A 23,158-nucleotide genomic window follows, 5' to 3' on the forward strand; every position below is an offset into this window, starting at 1 on the left:
GAAAGCTTGACCTCTGTTGGTGGTTGGTTCTGTTTTGGGAGACTGGAAATATTAGGAAGTGGGCCTAGTTGGAGGAAGTAGGCCATTGAAGTTGTGTCTTGTCCTGGACCTTCTTCCTATATCTACTTAGCAGCTTCCAAGAGATGTGTAGCCTTTGAAATTTGTATCTTGTCCTGACCTCTTCTTCCTGTCTGCTTGCCAGCCCTCATGAAATGGACATCTTTGTTCCACTCCATGTTCCCCACCACCATGAATGTATTAGCATTACCTGATGTCAACAGTAACAAAGCCAAGCCAACTGAAGATTGAAACTGAGATAAAATAAATCCTTCCTTTTAAATTGTTTTACTTTACCCACTAGACTCAAGGACACTGTAAGAGAAAGGTAAACCTGAGTTATGTTCCCGCAGAGTAAAGGCTGAATAGACCCTTTTCCTCACCACTCTTCACCAACCGAGAACCCATCCTAGCCCTGCTCCTTTGCCACAGGAATAGGCTTCTGACGTTCTCCACCTCATGAAGTGGTACCTCCTCCACACCAAATGAAGTAGTACCTCACCACCTTCATTCCCAGGCTCCTTTATGCTTCCTCCCTCCTGCTCCTAAGCCGAAGAGGAGTACGTATCTCCATCTGCTGATTTGACCCCTGATTTTGGTCATATTGTGACTTGGGATTTACTCCTGTGCATCTCCACACTTTGTCACCATTTTCCAGCAGAAATTTTTTCAGATTTTAGCTGTTTCTTCCTGTTGTTCTCCCTACTTCCCAGCACCTGTCAGTTCTCTGTATGTGAGCCTGCTCTCCTGCGCACCCTTGAGAGTTCATGCATGCCGGAGACAAGCGTCCAATCTTGGCCACTGTCTGTGAGCCTGTTTGCAGGCTGAGCTTCACAATAGTGCCATCTCTTGTTTTCAGATGTTCCTCCTCTTGACATGCCCACCAAGGTGCGTACTTGTGCTCTGTGTGTTTTTTAGACTAGGTGATAGTCTTCCCTGTGCAGGATACATAGTAGATAGACTTCCAGCAGATATTGCAACCATGATAAAGCTTAAGTAGTGGATGGTATGGAGTTGGATCCCAAGATGACATCAGCCATATGCATATTTCTCCATCAGGATGCAACAGTAGGCAATGCCACCAACAGTATGCTTGTTTGTACCCTAGTCCTTTACACAAGTAGTTCTTTCCCCCAAAAAGTACAGCAAACATATAGAAATGGGAAAGGCTGTGTTTGGTTTTCTCTGAGAAAGGGTTTCTGGTTTCTCAGGTATGCCTGGGCCCACTCTAAGGAGTGGTCTGCTTTGTCTGCTTCTGCTGGAGTTGAAAACCCTGTAGTCATTGAGCAGTAACAGACGGTTAGATAGCAAGAGCGAAATGGCTTATTTTTCTTCTTGTACCAGTCTTCTCTTTGGCTCCCAGAATAGAGTTTAGAAATATAATTAGCTTTGATACTAACATCATGGCTATAATTTTCTTCCAAAAATTGTAGTTCCAGTATCTTTTTTTTTTTTTTTTTTTTTGCCGAGACAGGGTTTCTCTGTGGTTTTGGAGCTTGTCCTGGAACTAGCTCTTGTAGACCAGGCTGGTCTCGAACTCACAGAGATCCGCCTGCCTCTGCCTCCCAAGTGCTGGGATTAAAGGCGTGCGCCACCACCGCCTGGCTCCAGTATCATTTCATGATTCTCAGTGGTTAGCTGATATAGCTTCTCTGTCTGCTTTATGGTTACATTAAATGAGAGACTATAACAGTAGTTCACACTTATTAAGCATTTGCTCTATACCATGTACTGCCTTGGTAACTATGCAAGTCTTAATTCGTGATACTCATTTTAGGTAGATACTGTTGTTACTCGCATTTTATAGGTGAGAAAACCAGGGAACAAAGGAATTCATTAGTTACCTCAGGGTCAAACAGCCAGTAAGGAAAAGAGCCAACTTTTATTCTCCATCTGGCCTGGAAGTCCATGGTTTGACTATGTTTTCATACATTTATGTTTTAGGGTTTTTTCTCCCTGTTTTTATTGTTGTTTGATGTTTTGTTTTTGTTTGTTATATTTAGGTTTAGGTTTGTGGTACTGGATGTTAAACCTAGTAACTCATACGAGTCGAGGGATTTCCAATGAAGTATATCCCCAATCCTGTAATAGTTATTAACTTGTACAATACAGAAATCTTGTTGTAAACCAAAATAATGAACCTTATCACCATGTGTACTGTGTTAAGATTCTCTATTTCACTGATTTCATTATTTTTATCATTAAATTACTGAGGTGAAATCATGCACTTGGATTGTTTTGGATTGTTGTTGTTTAATATGACAATGTTTAAAATGGTAAACACATTTTTCACTGTTTGTGACCCCACTCCTCGTGGGCTTGTCTGTGTTGTGATAGCATGTGGGGAAGTGGATGCTCTCCCCGAGAACCAAGCTGTAGTTGCAGACAGTGACACTGAACCCATAGTCACGCAGCTCTCTCTTCTGTCCTGGATTGCTACTCCACTGGGAAGAAGTGAGGGGAGGGGAGACTATAGTTCTTTCTTGAGTTAATTCACCTTAAGTTATTAAGAGTTGTTGAAAGACTTTAGTCAAAGGATCCTTCTCATTGTACATGGGAGGTGTAGTCTAGCCCAAAGTTCCCTCTTTTGAATTTTCACTAGTGAAATACTTGAGATAATAGTTTCTTATCAAGATTGACTTATACTGAAGAATAATCCAGTGATTTCTTTTAATTCCTGCTCATCCCTTTATTTGATTGATTGATTGATTTGTTTGTTTGTTTGTTTGTTAGGTGGTGGGGAGGTGGTACACATGTGCCCTGCCCTGCATATGGAGATTAAGGAACAGTTTGTGGATCTAGAGACTGAACTCAAGTGCTCAGGCCTGGCATCAAGTGCTCTTATCTTCTGAGCCATGTCCCTGGCCACTCATCTTTAATATATGGTTCAGTTTCAAAATGTTTCACCATACTTGTTTTCACTAAAATATCTACTGCTGTAACTTCAGTCTCTGGTTGTTCTAACACTAAATTTTATCTGTCCACAGGAGAATCTTAAAAAGTGAGCCTCCATATCCTCAGGAAATGAGTGCTCTAGCTAAAGACCTGCTTCAGCGTCTTTTGATGAAAGATCCCAAGAAGCGATTGGGATGTGGCCCCCGGGATGCGGAGGAAATCAAAGAACATCTCTTCTTTGAGGTAAAATTTAGAAGATGAGTGTACTTAATCCCTCTTGTTGTCACTTCCTTCTTTCACCTATACTTTAGTCCCCCAATTCTTATAACAGATACCATTTAGGAAGGACCAGAATTCTACTTCTGTAGATGGGAAGCATTAGAAGTGAAGATGATCGTGATAGCAATACATTTGATAGCCATGTCTAACCTCTGACACTGAGACAGGATGCTATCAGCAACAGAACTCATGCTTGAAAATGGAGCAATTGAGTTGCCAAAAAATATTGCCCCTAGAGGACCTAGGACTTACCACAGGGCAGGGAACCCTGACTGCTCTTTGGACTGGAGAGGGAGGGGGAGAGGAGTGGGGGGAGGGGGAGAAGGGTGGGAGGAGGGGGAGAAGTGTGGGAGGAGGGGGAGGGAAATGGGAGGCTGGGAGGAGGTGGAAACTTGTTTTTTTTTTTCTCCTTTTCTCAATAAATAAATGGGAAAAAAAAATATTGCCCCTAAACTCTCATGTTTTTCTCAGGTTTATAATGTTGTGTTAGGCAGCATTCATGGTCTTTGAGGCTTGGGTGTGGCCTGCGGGTTGGACACAGCTGGTCGAATTCTAGGTAATGGTTTCTGTAGGTGACTCTGGGGTTTGCTCATGGACTGAGGGTATGTGTATCTCTTGTAGGAGTTCATGAGCTGTTATACCGGGTTCAGCTTTCGCTCACCAATTCCAGTGCCTCTTCTGTTTCCAGGAACAATGTTAGAATACTCTGAGCCTGCTGGTGTCTCAGTCAGTGTCTGTGGCATAAGTTTCCATTTGCTTTCTTTTCTCTGTAAAATGCTTTTCTTCTGAAAAAGCCAAGTGACACTGTTCCACAGAGCACTAGGGTGCCTGCCAATTTCATTTGCTCAGTTTATTCCAAATAACAAATAATGGGGTGGGGGTGCTTCTTAGTAATTTCAGTCTAAATGGTGAAACCTGGGGCGGCATAGTCTCATTTCTAAAATTCTGAATATATACCTTCTACATGACGTTACATGTCAACAGGCTTGACCTTAACATTTAATGCTCTGGAGGATTCATCCACATTGTGTGTTTTTATTCTGTAAACTTTTATATTATTATCACCAGAACAGATGAATAAAGTATAGTAAGCAAAGAAGAAACAATTATTTCAAGTAAGCTTTCACAGTGCTATTTATTGTTTTTTAAATATAAAATAAGCAAGGCTGGGTGTAGCTCCGTGGTAGAACACTTGCCTGGCATGCATGAGGGCGTAGGTTTTGTCCTTTGTGAAAGGAGTGGAGGTGATATCATCATTGAAAATGAGATCTCAGTCTCTCTGTCTCTCGCTCTGGTGTTTTTTGTTGTTGTTTTGGTTTTTTTTATTCTTTGATTTTTGGAGACAATGTTTCTCTGTGTGTAGCTTTGGAGCCAGTCCAGCAACTTACTCTGTAGACTAGGCTGGCGTTGAATTCATAGAGATCCACCTGCCTCTGTCTCCTGAGTGTTAGGATTAAAGGTGTGCTCTACCACTACCCTGCAAAAAATAAGATCTCTTTATTTCTTTCTGCAAACAGAGTATTTTATTCTATCCAACCATTTTTTTAAATATTACTGTAAAATATATTAAGTTTAGTAACAGAGACAAACACATTTAGAATAAAATCAAAAAGTGATGTGCATTGGTTGAGAAATAGCACTTTTTGAACAAAGGTTATATCTTGTTCATATTTTGGCTTAAAATTAACAAGTAAGGGGCTGGAGAGATGGCTCAGCGGTTAAGAGCATTGCCTGCCCTTCCAAAGGTCCTGAGTTCAATTCCCAGCAACCACATGGTGGCTCACAACCATCTGTAATGAGGTCTGGTGACCTCTTCTGGCCTGCAGACGTACACACAGACAGAATATTGTATACATAATAAATAAATAATTAATTTAAAAAAATTAACAAGTAAAATTGAAACAGAATACCTCCATTGTCTTTTTCTAAAACCTTTTTTTTTATTGTTCCCTGTACTTGTGAATGTTGCAGTGTGTCTTTCGAATATGGGTGTATTTTTTTGCTTGATAGCTTGGAATAAGAATTTTGATTTATGTAATTTCTTTCATTTTTAAATGATAGGGGTAGGTCAGAAATCTACTTACAAAGATCTAAATGATCTTTTCTGTATAATGGTGTAGAAGTAGGAAGAATAATAATAGCATTCAATTTTCTACATATTGAATATTCTTTTGGTAACAACATGTTCCTTTAAATTTCCCCTTTATTCTACAAGTTTGTTGTTTTTAAAGATTCTTTTAAAAGTTTTAGTGGGGGTGGGGAAGACAACTCCTGAGAGTGAGTTCTTTCAAAGTCAGACTGTCATGTTTGGCAACAAACACCTGTACTTTACTGAGCCATTTCACCTGCCCTAGAATTTTCCTTAATGTTTGTTCAGCAAGTAAAGCACAAACTGTATGCCTATAATACAAGTCATTGAATCTCAGGTCATTGTAGCGGCCAGACTTGCTGTACACATGGCTGGATGGTTTTTGAAAATGGTATTATAATGCCGCAGGATTCAACGAACTGGGTTTAATGTGAGATGATACAGTCTGAAACTGAAGATGTAGAGGAAGCCATAGAAGGCTTCCTGAGGGTCTTTGTAATGACAGGATGTTTCGAATTAAGAGAGCCCTGGACCTGAGCATGAGGTGACTGATCTTTGCCTAAGGAGCAGTGGATAAAGTATGAGGAAGGCGAATTCTACCTCAAACCCTATCTGAAAGAGGTCATTCGGGAAAGAAAAGGGAAAGAAGAATGGGCAAAAAAGTGATCTTTAGTTGAGATCCATGGATGTGCCCCATCTCAGCATATTTTTATGAAGTTGTTTCAACCTGAATCACAATTTAAGAATTATTTGCTCTACAGATGCCTCACATTAAATAGATGTTTATTGTAACCATAAAAAAGTCATTACAGACACATAGAGGAATGAGCACTAGCTGGAACATGGATAGATACTATTCTAATCCTTAAGATTTGATTCAGTGACTACTATCTAAGGATATTTTAGTTGACAGAAGGAGCATAAATAAACAACAGAGGGTTGAATTTGAATAATACAAAACATGTCAGTTACTCAGATAGTGTGTTTGGAGGGGAGACAAGAGGCAGTATCTAAATATTGATTGGGGTTGAGTGAGAAAAGAGCTACTGTGGCAGTGTTATTTAAACCTCAAGTATAAGCAAACAATTGACTCAAAGCACTCTTACTTTGTAATCTGTCCAGGTAACCCAAGGGAAAGCCAGTGGAAGGGGGAGAGATCAGTGAGCCCCTAGAAAATAGGAGTTAGTATCACCTTTACAGAAAGTATCGAAGCCCTTTATAGAAGTAGTTTACAGCTTGAGGGACTTGTTGGTTTGTTTCTTTGTTTGTTTTCATTTTGGCTTAATACTTTTCTTTCAAAGCTCAGGACAAAAGTAATTTTTTTCTTTTATCTATGAGGGAGATCCAGGGTGAACCAGAGTGTCTTGGTGCCCTCTAGAGGACACTGAGGTTCCTGAGGTGGGAAAGCAGCAGGCTCCTTTCAGATGCTACAGTCTGAAAATGGGATCCTGCTTGGAAAAATAATATTTTAACCCTCAGTTTGAAATATGCACTCTTGCTTTTAATCCCACTTACTAGTAACTAAAGTCTTAGCCAGGTTTGGTGACACACTCCTTTAATCCCAGAATTTTGGAGAAAGAGGCAGTCAGTCTCTGAGTTCAAGGCCAGCATAGTCTACACATGGTCCACATGGCCTACTGCGGGTCTCAGCTTGACCCCTAACCTTTGACCTGAGTCACCTAAGACTATCAGAAAACACAAATATTTATAGTACGATTTATAACAATAGCAAAATTAAAGTTGTAAAGTAGTAGCAAAAATAATTTTATGGTTTGGGGTCACCACAACATGAGGAACTATCTTAAAGAGTCACAGCATTAGGGAGGGTAGGAACCACTGACATAGAGTCCCAAGTGTGCCAGAGCTGAAGACCCTGTCAATAAAAAAAAAAAAAAACTTAATCATGTTTGTTGATCATAATGTGTTTTGACTTTTTTGATTTCTGCTCTATCACAATCTTCTTTCTCTGCTTTAGAAAATAAATTGGGATGACTTAGCTGCCAAAAAAGTGCCTGCTCCATTTAAACCAGTGATCCGGGATGAGTTAGATGTGAGTAACTTTGCTGAAGAGTTCACAGAAATGGACCCTACCTATTCTCCTGCAGCCCTGCCTCAGAGCTCAGAGAGGCTGTTTCAGGTAATGTGCCAGTGTGCCAGGTGTGCTTCAGAGAAAGTCAGTTTTCCTAGTAAAGGGGTTTTGTTGGTGTCTTACAATCAGGGTTCTGTGATTGTTTCAGAATTAAATGCAGAGATATGTTGAGGTTCTACCATGAAGCTTACAGTTTGCTACATAGCAGATTTATTAGTTTTCTTGGGTTTATTTTGGGAGCTTCTTTGCTGTGGGGGGGGGTTGTTTTGTTTGTGAGACAGGAGAAGGTGGAATTTCACTGTTTTGTTTTTTATTTGTTTTAATGGGATTTTTTATTTTTTGTTTGTTTGTTTGTTTTTTGAGACAGGGTCTTGATATGTAACCCTGGCTGTTCCGGGGGTCACTATATAGAACAGGCTTGAACTTGCTTCTGCCTCCCCATTGCTGCCATCAAATGTGTATACCAAAACCTAGCCTGTGTTTGTTTTTTAAGAGTAAATATTCATTTTATACTTGAGAATTCATTTTTGTTGAGACTTATATGGAAATTATGATGACATTTTAGTTTTTACTCTATTCTTATAAAATATTTAGTATTAAACCATATTGTTAAAGACTGGGTTTGTAGGAGGCTTCTTTGTATAGAGCAACAGGGAAAGATGAGGACGGCTAAGGGAAGCCAATAACTGGTCTGGAGGAGCAAACAATGTGAGTAAAGTACAGCAGCAGGTGTGACGGCTGATGTTTACAGTCAGTTTGACAGAATCTGGGGCCACTGAGGAGTCTAAAGAAGGGATTGGTGAGATTAAGTTGGTGTCTGAGCGTGCCCATGAGAGGTTTTCTCCTCTCCCCTCCTCGTCCCTCCCTCCCTCCCTCCCTCCCTCCCTCCCTCCCTCCCTCCTTCCCTCCCTCCCTCAGAGATTTTCTTAATTGTGTAAACTGAAATGGGAAGATAAGCCCTGAATTTGGAAAGACCAGGGATGGGTCCTGTCCTGGATGAGAAAGAAAAAGTGATGTTGATCACAAGCATCCATTGTTCTCTGCTTCTTGACTCTTGAGTGCGATGTGGCCAGCAGTCTGTAGGTAGCTCTTGTCTCTGTGGCTTCCCGGCAGTGATGGATTATAACTGTGTGCTAAAATAAGCCATTTCTCCCCAGGTTGTTTTCATCTTTGTTTTAAAGATTTGTTTTTAGGTATGTGGGTGGGTGCAAGTGCCTACAGAGGCCATAGGAGATTGTTGGATCCCCAGAGCTAAAGTTCCAAGTTATCTGACATGGGTGCTGGGATCTGAACTCAGGTCCTCTGAAAAAGCAGCATACACTTTTAATTACAGGCTTGCGTCAGATTTGGGGGTAAAATAGAGAGGAAGTCTTTCTACCTTTATTTTTGAATTGATCTAATTCTACCAGAAGATGGCATTATCTCCTTCTGAAAAGCATTTTTCTGTTGAGTTAATGCTGTATTTTGAATGAAAGTAAAATTATCCTCATCTGACCATTTTTTTTATGAGAAGAAGAAATCACAATCTAGACTATGCCTAACTGTGAAAGTACAAATTTTTGTTCTTTATTGTTCCTTCTCTTTTTAGGGCTATTCCTTTGTTGCTCCATCGATCCTTTTCAAGCGTAATGCAGCTGTCATAGATCCTCTTCAGTTCCATATGGGAGCTGAACGTCCTGGAGTAACAAACGTTGCCAGGAGTGCAATGATGAAGGTATATAGGTGTGGTTGCCTTGGCTCTGTATTTGTGGTTTGTGTGAATGTTTAAATACTAACTGATGTTCTTAAGTCCAGTAAATGTAATAGATCATCGTTGAACTAAAGGGTAGTTTTAGAAGATGGATAAGTGAACTAGCAGTGTTTTCCCTAGAGGATCATAGACATCAGCTTGTATGAGCTCCTTTTGACAGCGATAGAGGACAGTGCATCTTCAACAGATATATACATGAATATATAAGTATACTAAATGGATTTTAATGATTAAATATATTACATTAAAGTTTGTTAATAATTACATGCTAATTTACAGCTTTACATATCCTTTGCGTACTAATCTTTTATTAAATTAAATGGTGTTGATTTCTTAATAGGACTCACCATTCTATCAACACTATGACCTAGATCTGAAGGACAAACCTTTGGGAGAAGGAAGTTTTTCGATTTGTCGAAAGTGTGTACACAAAAAAAGTAATCAAGCATTTGCTGTCAAAATAATCAGCAAAAGGTATGACCAGTCCTAGTGGTTCTAAAGTATTTATACCACTCAGGGAATTCTGTACGTTAAGATTATGGAGAAGGAAGTCAGCTGTATATTGTAAAACCTTTTACACACAGCCTTAACATTTACCTTACTAGCCGGCCCCTGATACTTCTAGCATTAGGATTTTCAAGTAATCAATCGGTTGTGGATATAAATCACAATCTGTTGTTTTCATGGCAAAATTTTCTTGTAGTGATGATATATTTAATCAAACTTACAGACTAGTTGAATATTTGAAATAATTTTCTCCAAAATTGTTTAGCCTCCTGGTAGCTTTGAGAAGAGAACAAGTCAGCTAGCTGTTCTGGCAATGGATTAAATCTTCATGATTGCATAATGTTACCAAATTGTCAGGCAAGAAGAGAATCCATTGCTTTGTATAACTAGTTCTTTCTGACTCAGAGGGAAGTTTTTCTTTAAAAAGTAAAGTTTGACTTTCCTGGTGGGTGGTATGATTCATTACTCTGACAAAGGTAGTCTGTATGCACTGTAAACAGTTAGGGATGGGGCCACTGGCATCAAAGTCTGCTGGGAGAGACATGTAGATGTTAACTGTCTGGTTTTGCAGGATGGAAGCCAATACTCAGAAAGAAATAACAGCTCTGAAACTCTGTGAAGGGCACCCCAATATCGTGAAGCTACATGAAGTTTTTCATGATCAGGTATTTCAGTCCATGCACATGTACTAATTCATGTACACGGTTCAGTTTCTCACCAGTTTTATTTGTGCTGCTGGGTGAGGATCAGGGACCTGCAGTAGGAAGGGAAGAGAAACCAGCACACGCTGCTCACCTCTGCCTCAGTTCTTCCTTTCACTTCAACTTTCCTCTAACCATTGTTGCCCTACTGACATGGTGGATGCCAGAGGGGCAAGAGCTCAGTGTGCCACTGTCACAGATTGCAGTGTGCTTATTGTGAGTGCAGCTGCCACCCACCATCACTTAACCCGTGCATATTCAACACTGGTGATTGTAAGCCTTCAGTATTCTTTTCACGTCTAGCATCAAATGGACTCTTAAGCCCAGTTGGTGTAAGCTAAAGGACACAAGGAAACAGAAAGGCAAAGATGCTCCCTTGCATCTTGTTCCAGGTGGCAACAAGTGCTCAGCCTCCAGGATAGGTCCTTCTATGATCTCTTCTACCCTTAGTTCTGCTTTCCAACAGAAGTCTCACACAAAAACCTGTCACTTGGCCATAGGCGGAGATCACTGTGAATGGTCTGGAGCACCTCTCAGTTGCCCCATTGCCACCTCCCATGCCTGAAATTGTTCCGTTTCAGTATTTTTTTCTCTGACACAGGACAGACATCCCAGCCTTCTCAGGTCAGCATTAAGGCACAAATGCCAAAACTAGTCCCAAATATGTTTTGCTCTAATTTTAACATCAAAGGATCTGAGATTTATAAAGGTCATGAGACTTATGCCAGGATCACAATCAGTGAAAATCCAGTAGGGAGAACCTGTTTTGGGCACTTACCATTGTGTTGCTAGGACATTGTTGACTAGAATAGCTGGGACTTGTTTCTGAGTACTAAGAGTGACTCACCATGGTGATATCAGGTGGAAGCAGGAATACATCATAAATTCCATTTTGCTGCCAGTTATGCAGTGTGTGGTCCAAGCACTGTACCATAAACTCTACATGTATCATCTTTGTCCTTGCCTTAGCACTGTGAACTCAGAGAACAAAACTCAGAAGGTCAGTGACAGTTTTACAGTGTGTTGATGGTGAAGCTGGTATCTGAGCCCCACCCTTACAACTTCAGAGCCCAACAAACTTTTAATTACTTTGCTCTGCTATCTTAGAGGAGGCAAAACCCAGCCTTTTTATGTGAAGAAATAAACATCTAAATGGGTAAGATCTTCTTCCTCTTGTTCTCATGAGAAGAGATGCTTTTGAACTCTGAGAATGCTCTCCTTGCTGCTCCACTGCCTACTCAGATTCTCATGGGAACATTAAGTCCCCTGTCCATTCAAGGTGCACAGTAAAAGACAGTGTCCTGTTAATGCAAATACAGAGAATATTAACCTCTCAATCAAGAAACTGATGGATGACGTTAGACGCTCACACCTGTAGTTTTGTGTCTGTGACCCTCACTGTATCTCAGCCCAAACATTGGATCTTGACTCTTCTGATTAATGTCTTATCTCAAGAATTACATTCCTAGTTTTTAAACTTATGTTCTAAGTTGATTGTTGGCAATTTTTAAAAATTCAAGAGACACTAAAATAGAAATTTTCTTAAGATATAATGTTGCATGTAGTAGTATAAATATAATAATTATTATGCTATGCATTTTTTGAAATATGTGTTTAGTTTTTCCTATGATAATGACACAGTTGATCCTCATATCTATACAGTCCTATTTTTAAACTAATAATGATGTTGATTAAAGGTGGGTCTTCAGACTTTGGCTCTACAGTAATGGTGATCATTTTGTGTGCCATGATCTGTTTTACATACCCTGTGTGTTCCTAATTGCTGTTATAACAGATTGCCACAAACTTAATATATTCACTGGTTAGACAATGAATGGAGACAATAAATCCAAAATTAGTCTTGCTGATTTGCAGTCATAGAGTAGACAGAGCTAGCTCCTTCTGGAGACTCTGAGAGACAACTTGTGTACTTCTAGTTTCTGGAGGCCACTTGTTTTCTTTGGGTTGTTGCCCTTCTATGAAGTATTCCAATCTCTTGCTTCCATAGATTAATCCCATACCTTAGATGCTGGTGAATAATTCAGGGCAATCATCCCATCTCAGGAATCTTAATCATAGAGACTGGAGAGATGGCTCAGTGTCTAAGAACAGTGGCTGCTCTTCCAGAGGCCCTAGGTTTAATCCTCAAAACCCATGTAGTCCCATGGGATCCAGTGCCCTCTTCTGGTGTGCAGACACATTTGCAAACAAAACACTCATTTATGTACATGCAAACTTTTAAGAAAAATGAATCTTAATCATGGACTGGGCTTGGTGGCACACAATCCCAGCACTCAGAAACAGAGACAAACAGATCTTAAGTTCAAGGCCTGCCCAGTCTACATAGTGAGACCCTGTCTCAAAAACATAAAACAAAAGCCACAAAGACTATTAATTATGACTACAAAGTTCCTTTTGCCCTCTAAGATAAAAAAAAAAAACAAAACACAGGTTTGGAGATTAGGACATGGCTATCTGGAGGGCCATTATTCAAGATACCACCTGTAGCTTTCTTATTACCCACATTTTATTGATAAGGAAAGGTCCTAGAGTTTATAAAGGTAAAACTACATCCTGAAGATTGTTTTTGATAGTCCCTGTACATTTTATTCATAGAAATAATGCAAAGCATAATAAATATGAAACAAAGTATTGAATCAAGATAATGCCAGTAGAGTCAAAAACAATTGTTTTAAAAGAAATATACACAATGAGTTATGGATACTTGCAGTGAATAGTACAAGAATCTTGTAATTAATCAAATTATCAAACAAAGTAAGCTTTCAGCTAGATGAGTGTCGGCAGTTGCACTAGTTGGTAATCCTCTGGATCATTTCCCGTAGATTATCAGATTATTGTCAGCTCAGTTCATATTTTTAAATGAAAATATAAAAACTCAAGGGAGAATATTAGCACTGAGTTCAAATGAAAGGAAATGAAATAAAGGAAAAGATTTTGAAGATTTTGCTGAAATTCTTGAAACTTTTTCATTGCCAGAATTGAATTCTAAAAAGCTACATTATCCTTTAGCTCTTTCTTCTAAATGCAGGGATTATTGTTGGTTGTTTAAGCAAGGGATTATTTAAATTTGCTAATCAGTAAATACTCTATACGACAATACATGTCTACACCTTTTCAGTAGGCTACATATTATTCTTTCTTCTTTCTAGCTTCATACATTTCTCGTGATGGAACTTCTGAATGGGGGAGAACTGTTCGAGCGCATCAAGAAGAAGAAGCACTTCAGTGAGACTGAAGCCAGCTACATCATGCGGAAGCTTGTCTCAGCTGTGAGCCACATGCATGACGTTGGAGTAGTGCACAGAGATCTGAAGCCTGAGGTGTGGCAGTGTGCTCTCTTACAATCTGACCTGTAGTCATTATTAGCTAGCCCTCAGGTAGTTGTCAGGCTTTCGGATGGTTCTCTTTCTCTTGTGCCAGTAAGTAAACACTGGAAGAGGTTTCTTAGGGTTTTTTTTTCCCTCTTTCTCTTCTGTGCCAGTTTAAAATAAATGTGTCCTCTTTTTTTCCCTCTTGCCAGCTGATCATCTTGAAGTTATATTTGTAAGTGTGAGAGCCTTTTATGGGAAAGATACTTCATGCAACAGTTGTATACTAAAAATAGCAATGGAAAATTTTGTAGCAAAAAATAATAGCCCTTATATATGTATTCCATCTTGGGGAGTTTGTTCGCTTGATGATGTATTTTGAAACCTTATTTTTCACATTTTTAAATCAAACTGATAGCTCCTAAACAATAATGTGCGTAAATCTATTCTACATAATTACACACAAGAATTAATAAAGCTGTCCTCTCTATATGTGCTTCTTTCTGTACACTCACATACTGTGGTATTTATAGACCTGAAGAGCAGTGAAGAGCAACAGCTTTTTATATTTCTTTCAGAAGGTTAATTAATGAAGAAGGTTTTAACTCAGAATGATCCCTTTTTGGTATCAAAAATATGAAATTTTCTCCCTTTTTAAAAACAAGTAGTATAAAACTTGAAAAACAAAAGCCATTGACTTTTTAAAGCCAGTTAAGCAACCTTCACCGTATGAGAAATTATACAAATTTCTGATCTAAAGTAGAACATTATTTTTAATAATGTGATTATAAAGTTCACATTATTATGTACTTAAATCTATTTTACATAATTATAGATTATAATCACATTATTATAAAGTTCCCATGTGATTATAAAATATTTTCAAGTCTATTTAAAATATTAAAGAGTTTGATGTTCTTTTTTTATTAAACCAGAATAGTTCTGTAAAAGCAACTTTGTCTTAAATTATTAAAAGATGTTTTAAGAATGGAAATATATACATTCAAATACACAGTTATCCCTCTGTGTCTGTGAAGGACTGCTTCTGAAATCCAGAGATGCAGTATCTTACATAAAAATGTACATTATTTTCACATAGCCTACATGTATCCTTTTCTGGACATTATATCCTCTCTTTATATTACTTACAGTATCTAATATGCTATAAATGCTATATAAATAGTTATACTCTATATTTTAGGGAGTATGACAAGAAAAAAGTGTATTTCTAGACAGTTGTTTTGCAGGTTTTGGAGGGGTTGTTTGTTAGTTTGTTTTTTCAGTTTTTAATCCATAGTTGGTTAAACCCACAGTTATGATCCTCAGGGATACAGAAGGCTGGTTACAATTGGTTTATTCCTTTACAGGTGTTAAATTTCTGTACTTTATATTACTTTTATTCCTATTGCTAGTAATTAATCAGAAGTGACTTGTGTCTTACAAACTTGCAACTATGATAGCTCCCCCTCTGCTCCTTCATCATAGTTCTCACTCTCCTACGTAACACCCACTGAAAACATGGTGCTCTGTGCCTTGGAGATTAGCTGTCTATTTTTAAATGTGAAAGCACACCACTTAAATGTTTGCCTGATAGACAAGGAACAAGCATGTAGTTTTTTAATGGAAAAGATCTGTTCCATGACTGTATAGAACTCATTTTCACATGTTTTATTCTTTGATAACTGGCCATCTGTCAGCTCATGAGTCTCAAATGAGGCACATGTCCTCTGCAGCAGAATTCAAATTTGTCTTCCTACTTTCCTGATAAAAAAGATACTTCTGTAGCTTGAAATGAAGCAAAATTGTTGGATTATACAGCATGTTCCACCACCATTTTATTCTTAAGCTAGGTTTTAGGAAAGTGATGATGTACCTTTGAACTAACATTTTCCTAACCATAGCTCTCACTTTGACTTTTAAATGGCAGAGTATATTATTTCCAAACTAAAAGTTTAATTCCTTTCCTATGCAGCATTTTAGGTCTGACTATTTTTGGTAGATGGTTAAATGGCATTCTTTTTCTGCATAGACATATCTCTTAAGTTCTAGGTGTAAATCAGACAAATTTAGAAGCTGGCTGACATTCTTAGTCTGCTTTGTAATCTTCATATGATCTTCTTAAAAGATTAAGAAAAGTTCTCTATATGGCAGTATTTTCAGGCAGAAATTGAAATGTGGATAGGAGTGAATCGATTGTTACTCCCTACCATTCCTGACCATGTACACCCCCCATGTAGAACTGTGTGACACTGCACTTCCTACCTTAGAAGAAGAGGTAGGAAGTGAGCAGTGTGCTCTAAGTGTACGTGTTCTCTAATATGATGAATGGATTGAAGTCATCAGCTTAAAGTGAATGTGTCTCCCCCTCATTTCCTCCAAGAATTAAGACTAAAGAAGTTCTTCACTAGCCTTAGTGGAATAAAGTTGTCATTTCCAGGGTCTTGGAAGGCCCTGTGGAGGAGAAGCCAAATGTGCTTCTCCAAAGATGTGTAGTACACTGCCTGGCACTGCAGAGAACCCTAGGTATGACTGCTGAAGGACAGATACCTATCTCCAAGAAAACACCTGTGAGCTATGACTTCCATTGTCAAAAATTGAGGTATGGGTATTGTATGATAGAAAATTTAAGAAAACTGTTCAATTTTTTTTTTATTTCTTTACTTTTCCTTCTATGATGCCGTAAAACAATCTCACACCAGTTCAGAATTAGGATAATAAAAGGGTTATTTATTTAAGGGGAAAACTTGCAGATCACCATCGTAAACAACAGTCCTCTGAGTACAAACAGGAACAGAGTCCAGCAGCTAGAACAGGAGGCAGAAGCAAGAGAGAGGGCGCAAGGTTCCCACTGCTTTTTAAACTCTAAGAGACCACGCCCGAGTAGGCTGGTATCTTAAAGGCTGTGAAGGAGCAGAATGTGCTCCCACAGCACTGCTACTTCATTGTCTCTTTTTAATATTAACTTTAAGTTTTTTCTTTTTTTAGAATTTCATAAGTGAGTACTGTATTTACATCATTTCCATTCTTCTTCCCACTCCAGCTGCCATGCCCCCCTCACTCACTCTCTGACCGAGATTGAATAATTTATCGGGGTGTCATCCCTGGAGAAGACTGCTTTTCCCTTTCTCAGCAGCCACTAATTGACCGTAGCTCCTTGTCTAGGACTGGGGCTTTGTGAGAGTTCCCTCATCTGTGCTGGAATATCAACTGTTGCTATCACTGCAGGTCTTGATTAGGCAGTGGTTTCAACCTACCTAACCATCTTTTTTATTTTAATCATTGAAACATTATGAAATGTTCTTTTTGTTGTTGTTGTTTATTTTATTTTATTTTTTTAGTTGTTGCAAAAAAAAAATTCCCATTTCCCTCCCCCTCCTCGCACACATAGCCCCCTTCTCCCACTCCCCTCCCCCTCTCCCCCTTCCCCCCACTTCATTCCCCCTCCCTCTCGAGAATGAAGAGCAGACCAGCTTCCCTGCCCTGTGGGAAGTCCAAGGTCCTCCCACTTCTATCCAGGACCAGGAAGGTGAGCATCCAAACAGGCTAGACTCCCACAAAGCCAGTTCATGTATTAGGATCGAAACCTAGTGCCATTGTCCTTGGCTTCTCATCAGCCTTCATTGTCCGCCACGTTCAGAAAGTCCGGTTTCATCCCATCTTTACTTCAGCTAGATAAGTAAGAAAGAAAATGATTTTCCAGAACTGGAATCCTTTAATCACTAAGAGCATAATACTGTCTAAAAACAAAATAATCAGAATACAAAGTCAAAATTATTGAAGGAAGTTAGTATGATTCCAGTGAATACATAAATGATAAAAAGCTAAAAGGCCTTCTTGTTCACATGGAGAAAATCTGAATAGATCAAACCCACCACAGCATTCCTTAGCTAACCCAGAAGCAAGGCTTTAACTCATAAATTCCGTAAAGACTGAGAGAGGTGAGATAGCTGTAAAAGAAAGTTTTAAAGTTAGTTAGCAGATTTCGTTCCTAAGGTTTATAGAAGTAAATCTTCTCTGCCTGGGTGCTTAAGTGGGCCAACAGTCTGGATGACAGTGCTTTGTGCTTACAACATGGTTTAGGTTCACTGTGAAGACCAACAGCTCAGAAAAAAGACCTATTTCAAAATACTGATGATCGTTAACAATGAGTGGGTCACAAGGAGCTCTGCTGAAGAGCTGCAACAAACAAATGTATGCTAACACAGTACCCATTAGGCAGCCCCTATATCAAATAGTCATGCTATTTAAGACATACACTGAAGGTTAGAGCTATTATAGATCATAATTCTTGGATGAATCAGAGCAGATCCATCCAAGTGGCCAAATGAAAGGAAGAGTCACATATCCCTTATTTTAAAAGAAGTGATAAAATTCATTGAGGAGGGCAAGTAGAAAAGACAGACAGTAGAAGCACAAGATACCTTGTCTTTGATCTCCACTGTCTGCCACTTTACAGGGCTCGTGATTGACTTAATTTCAATATTCTGTCTCAGGGAATAGATTGGCCTGGGGAAGGAAGAAAAATGGGAGACATCTGTCCAGTGATAGTGTCAATACATGTTTATTGATTAATTCACCATCATGCATGCAATTCATGGTCCCCAAAGCAGAGACAGCAGTAATAGTAATAGCAAAGATTACTAGTCACTGGGACTAGAGAGATGGCTCAGTGGTTAAGAGCACTTGTCGATCATCCAGGTTCAATTCCCAGCACCCACATGGTGACTCACAGCCTTCTGTAATTATAGTTTCAGAGGAGCTAACCCCTTTTTGTAGCTTCTAAAGGCAGCAGGCACAGACACTCCTGTAAGCAAAACATTGATCTACATAAAAAAAGTGAATAAATAAATTTAATCTTTAATTCCTGAAGACCATGGTCACAGATCACCACATAAATGTGATAGTGGTGAAAAGCATATTGTGAGAAGTCCCCAGATCTGACAGACACGGCCTGTTGGAGAATGGTGTTGAAAGGTTTCCTCAGCATAGGGCCATCCCAAACCTGCAGACTGTTTTAAAAAGGCAGCCTAATTTTTATAGTTATACTTTTTATATTTTTTGAGTTATACTTGGGTTTACCTATACCAGGCCCTAGGGACAGCGTCATTAATGAAGTAGACAGAGTTCTCGCTTTTACATAATTATGGTCTGAGAGGGACCAGACATTCAGCTAAAGATATAGAAATGGTAAGTACCATAAAAGAAAAGTAAACCATGATGGGAGAAAATAGGAGTAACTGGAACTTCAGTTTGGTAGGATGGTTAGGGCAGCATCTGTAAGTGAGGATTGCGTAAGTGTACAGGAGTCAGACTGCAGTGAAATGCGGGGTGCTAGAGGAAACTGAAGACAAACTCAGACGGGAAGTGGAGACAAGGGAGACAATGGAGACTTGAGAAGAAGCACAGTGTGTTGTTTTTCAGTCAGCTTAGCTGCTGCACTAAGTCTACTGATACTTTAGCTACCTTCTGTGGCCCCGCTCGTCTCTGTTAGTGCCCTGCTGCCTGCAGCCTGGTGGAACTTACTGTCTTGCCAGCACCGCTCCTGCCTAATGTAGTTTTTAATCAAGTCCATCATTCTGTTTACCAATAAAGACTTGTGAGTCAGGTGTAGGGGTGAAAATCTGCTAGCTCAGAGAGGCCTGAGAAGCAACTTGCTAACTTTCCATTTTGGCCAAAGACTCAAGAGAGTGTCTCTTCAACTGTCCTAAATCAAAAAAAGATCGTGAAACTCCAAGTCCCTCCCTACTCCTTCCTGTGAATTTCTCTATCTTCCTGGCTTCTCCGTACTCTCTGTGACTAATTATTGTCACCTAGTCCTGGCTCTGCCTCCTCATCCAAGGTTGATTTTATTAACACGGTCTCAGGGTTCACAGTATAATCAAATAGTTGAAATGATATAGTTGAAAAGTATCTGACATTAAAAACTGAAGTGATACAAAACAGTATAAAGAAGAGGTCAGTGGTGTGACATCAGCTCCCAGAGTCCCATGAGACTACTTGAGTCAGACAGTGTTCCATAGATAGATTAGCAGATCTCCTGCCATTTCAATGAGAATCTAACCAGAGTTTTGGCATCTTACAGAATTTATTGTTCACTGATGAAAACGACAATCTAGAAATTAAAGTAATTGACTTTGGGTTTGCACGCCTCAAGCCACCTGACAACCAGCCCCTCAAGACCCCGTGCTTCACCCTTCACTATGCGGCACCAGAGCTCCTGACGCACAATGGCTATGATGAATCCTGTGACTTGTGGAGTTTGGGCGTCATCTTGGTGAGTTTGTCCTAACAGCCACTAAGCCTAGTCAGTGCTTTGGTGGCCTTAGCCCCCGCTGGTGTTTTTCTTAAGTTCATGAAAAGCCTGAATGTGCTGGCTTGTTTTCTGTATAACCAGTGGAGGTCCCACAGAGGTATATTTCAACTTCTTAAAGCCTATAATAGAGAAAAAAAAGCATAAAATTGAGTTATTTTGGAAGATTTCAGTTGCTGTGGTTCATATAAATTATACATTGTTGTTTTTAAAGCAGCAGTGTTGTGTTTACATAGACATATACTATGTTAGATATAATGTGAAAATAGTGATTCCTTAATAAAAACACATAGTCTCGAAATTCTTACACTAAAAATGTAAGTAAACAAAATTGTTTAGGATAAATTGCCAAATTTAATAGATATACCTTATAGTAATATGAGGAGCATGCTCTTTACAAAATGTGCATGATGAGAAACTAGAGAAACCTCCACATATGTTTACCTCAAAATAGCTTTACTTGGTCTTCATATGAGCATGTTAGGGAGGAACTTCCAGACACTACAGAAAAATATAGCAGAAAATCACATCTCGCCAGTCAAAGACGTTGCCATGGGAGCTTCTCTCCCTTCCCTTGCTAAATGGATGTGGGGTTTTTTTGTTTGTTTTTTTGTTTTTTAAAGATTTATTTATTTATTATGTATACATTATTCTCAGTGCTCTGCCTGCAGGCCAGAAGAGGGCACCAGATCTCAATACAGATGGTTGTGAGCCACCATGTGGTTGCTAGGAATTGAACTCAGGACCTTTGGAAGAGCAGGAGGTGCTCTTAACCACTGAGCCATCTCTCCAGCCCTGGATGTGGGTTTTTAAATGTGCCTTTGTCTACACATGTGTATACATGAAGGGTGGCTGTTTATATTTTTAAACCAAATGAGTTATATCTGTAATTTGAATCTCCGAAATTTATTGAACCATTTCTTTGGCAATGAACGATTAGTATTTCCTCCTCTTTTTTTTCACTAATTATAGGCTGTAAGAATGAATCTTTTTCATATATACAATTGTACTTGTTTCACAGTTTCCTTAGAATTCCCAGGAGGGTATACATTTTATTGTTGTTGTTTTGTTTTTTCGAGACAGGATTTCTCTATGTAACGGCCCTAGCTGTCCTGAAACTAGCTCTTGTAGACCAGGCTGGCCTCGAACTCAGAGAGATCCGCTTGCCTCTTCCTCCTGAGTGCTGGGATTAAAGATGTGCACCACCACCGCCCGGCAAGCATACATATTTTTATTTTAGCATAGATGCCTAGATTTTCTTCTGTCAGGCTTTCCAGTACTCATCATCAGCTGCCTGTGAGCACATTGGATGTCCTCTGTTTTAACCTTCAGCTGTACCCCACTGTTCTTAAGTTTGCAGGCATTTCTTTGATGAGTATCCAGTCTGAGCATCTTTTCATACAAGTAGACATTCATGTTTTTATGTCATGAGTTGCTGTGTATGAGCTTGCCTGTTTTTTGCTAGGCAGCTTTTTGTTACTGAGAAATAAAATAAAACTCTAATGGAGCTTTTTAACCCTTGCCTGCCATCAGTCACTGGAAATGTTTCTCTGGCATATCTTTTGTTTATAGCAAATAGGATTTTGTTTTTATTTTTAGGGAAGTTTCAAGTAGAGAATTGTTTTGTTTTTAATTTCCATGTGGTAAAATATGTCAGTCTTTTCTTCGTGGTGTGTGGCTTTGATGTCAATTGTCACTACCCCTGCCCTCACTCAGGATTACAAAAATACTCTTCTAAACTTCCTCTAGAATCACTGTCTTAGTTTTGGGCTTCAGTCTGTGCTCCATCTGGGATTTATTTTGGTATCGGTTTGTTTTCTCCCAGTGGCTAGCCACTTGTCCCAGCACACTGGCTCTTTATTTTTAAGCCTTATATGGCTTTCATCTGAGCAGTTTATCATTCATCGCTTTAAATTAAACTTGCTTATTTAGGGATAAGAAATTTTGGTAAAAGTAAACAGCAACTTTGGTTGGAGAGTTTTAAGGACTTACATTGTTGACATTTTCATTAATAGCAATGTCCTTAAAAATGTAAAAAAAAAAACCTTTATGTTTCATACTTTCTTTTTCATTATAAAGAAGATGGTACTTTAAGCCTATTGTGACCATCAAGCTCTTTTAAGGTTTTCAGAGCCTCAGACTGGCAAAGAAATGTAGTCAAGCTCCTAATTATTTCATATATATTTCCTAATTATTTCATATATATTTCCCATCTGGAAAGACAAGGGCGGAAATCCCTTGCCTGTTAGATCGAATGGTGAAATGTTTAAGAAAAACAGAATAAAAATCAGGTTAATGGTGTCATAGAGCATAGTCATAGTATACAGACTGTGGGCACTGCTGTTGTACAGAGTAACAAGTTTTTCAGTAAACAATTTACAAGGAAAAAAATGTTATGAGACCAGGCGTGGTGGCTCATGCCCTAATCCCAGCACTCAGGAGGCTGAGGTAGCAGGACTTTCAGGTTCCAGGCCAACCTAGGCTACAGTGTGAAATGCTATCTCAACAAAAGGAGGTAACGTGTAAACCCATACATTAGAGACCCTTAAGGAAGAGTATTTGTGTTTTACTCGAGTCCTGATTCCAGAAAAAACTAATTTAAATTGTTCGTTAAATTTGCATTCTAAATATAATTGATATAGCTATAGTTACAGTATATCCTCATGTATATAATACAATGAGGAAAATATGGATGTCATTGGATATTGAATACTACAAAGAATGACTGATAATTTTTTTAGGAGTGACAAACAGTATCAGATTGTGGTTTGTTAAATTCTTGCCTTTTGTAGGTACAAAAAAAAAACAGTTACAGAAGAAAATGAACAAAATCACTAGCTGCATTAAATGATTCAAAAAAGTTTTCTAATGTTTTATATAAATGAATGTGTCTCAGACATATAGCTCCTAACTTATCCTGCAGTAAGCTTGCAAGCACGAAATTTATTTGGAGTTCTGGTTTACCTTGGAATTAGATGCCCCTCTTTCATCTTGCATTTAATAAATAGGAATGTTTTAAAATGAAAATAAATTATATTACCTTTATTGAATCAAATAAATTATTCCAAGGAAAGGATCCTATGTGATTTTATTATAATCTAGTATACACCAAGAATACACAGTCATTGTCTGAAATGCACAGGACCTTAGTT

At 38.8% G+C, this 23,158-nt stretch overlaps 1 protein-coding gene across 2 annotated transcripts in view; it reads left to right on the forward strand.

Annotated features, from left to right (window-relative positions):
• Positions 1-23,158, forward strand: part of Rps6ka5 (ribosomal protein S6 kinase A5) — a 189,507-nt gene that overhangs the window by 160,690 nt on the left and 5,659 nt on the right. For both annotated transcript variants that reach the window (XM_041633200.1, XM_041633202.1), the window contains 7 exons: positions 3,045-3,195; positions 7,296-7,457; positions 8,998-9,123; positions 9,500-9,633; positions 10,238-10,331; positions 13,538-13,708; positions 19,779-19,970. In XM_041633200.1, the coding sequence (XP_041489134.1) occupies positions 3,045-3,195; positions 7,296-7,457; positions 8,998-9,123; positions 9,500-9,633; positions 10,238-10,331; positions 13,538-13,708; positions 19,779-19,970 (1,030 nt within the window). The remainder of the gene's footprint in view (positions 1-3,044; positions 3,196-7,295; positions 7,458-8,997; positions 9,124-9,499; positions 9,634-10,237; positions 10,332-13,537; positions 13,709-19,778; positions 19,971-23,158) is intronic.

Source organism: Microtus oregoni, unplaced genomic scaffold, assembly GCF_018167655.1.
Source record: "Microtus oregoni isolate MIOR12 unplaced genomic scaffold, Mior012 000043F_ref0000047, whole genome shotgun sequence".
Classification (NCBI taxonomy): domain Eukaryota; kingdom Metazoa; phylum Chordata; class Mammalia; order Rodentia; family Cricetidae; genus Microtus; species Microtus oregoni.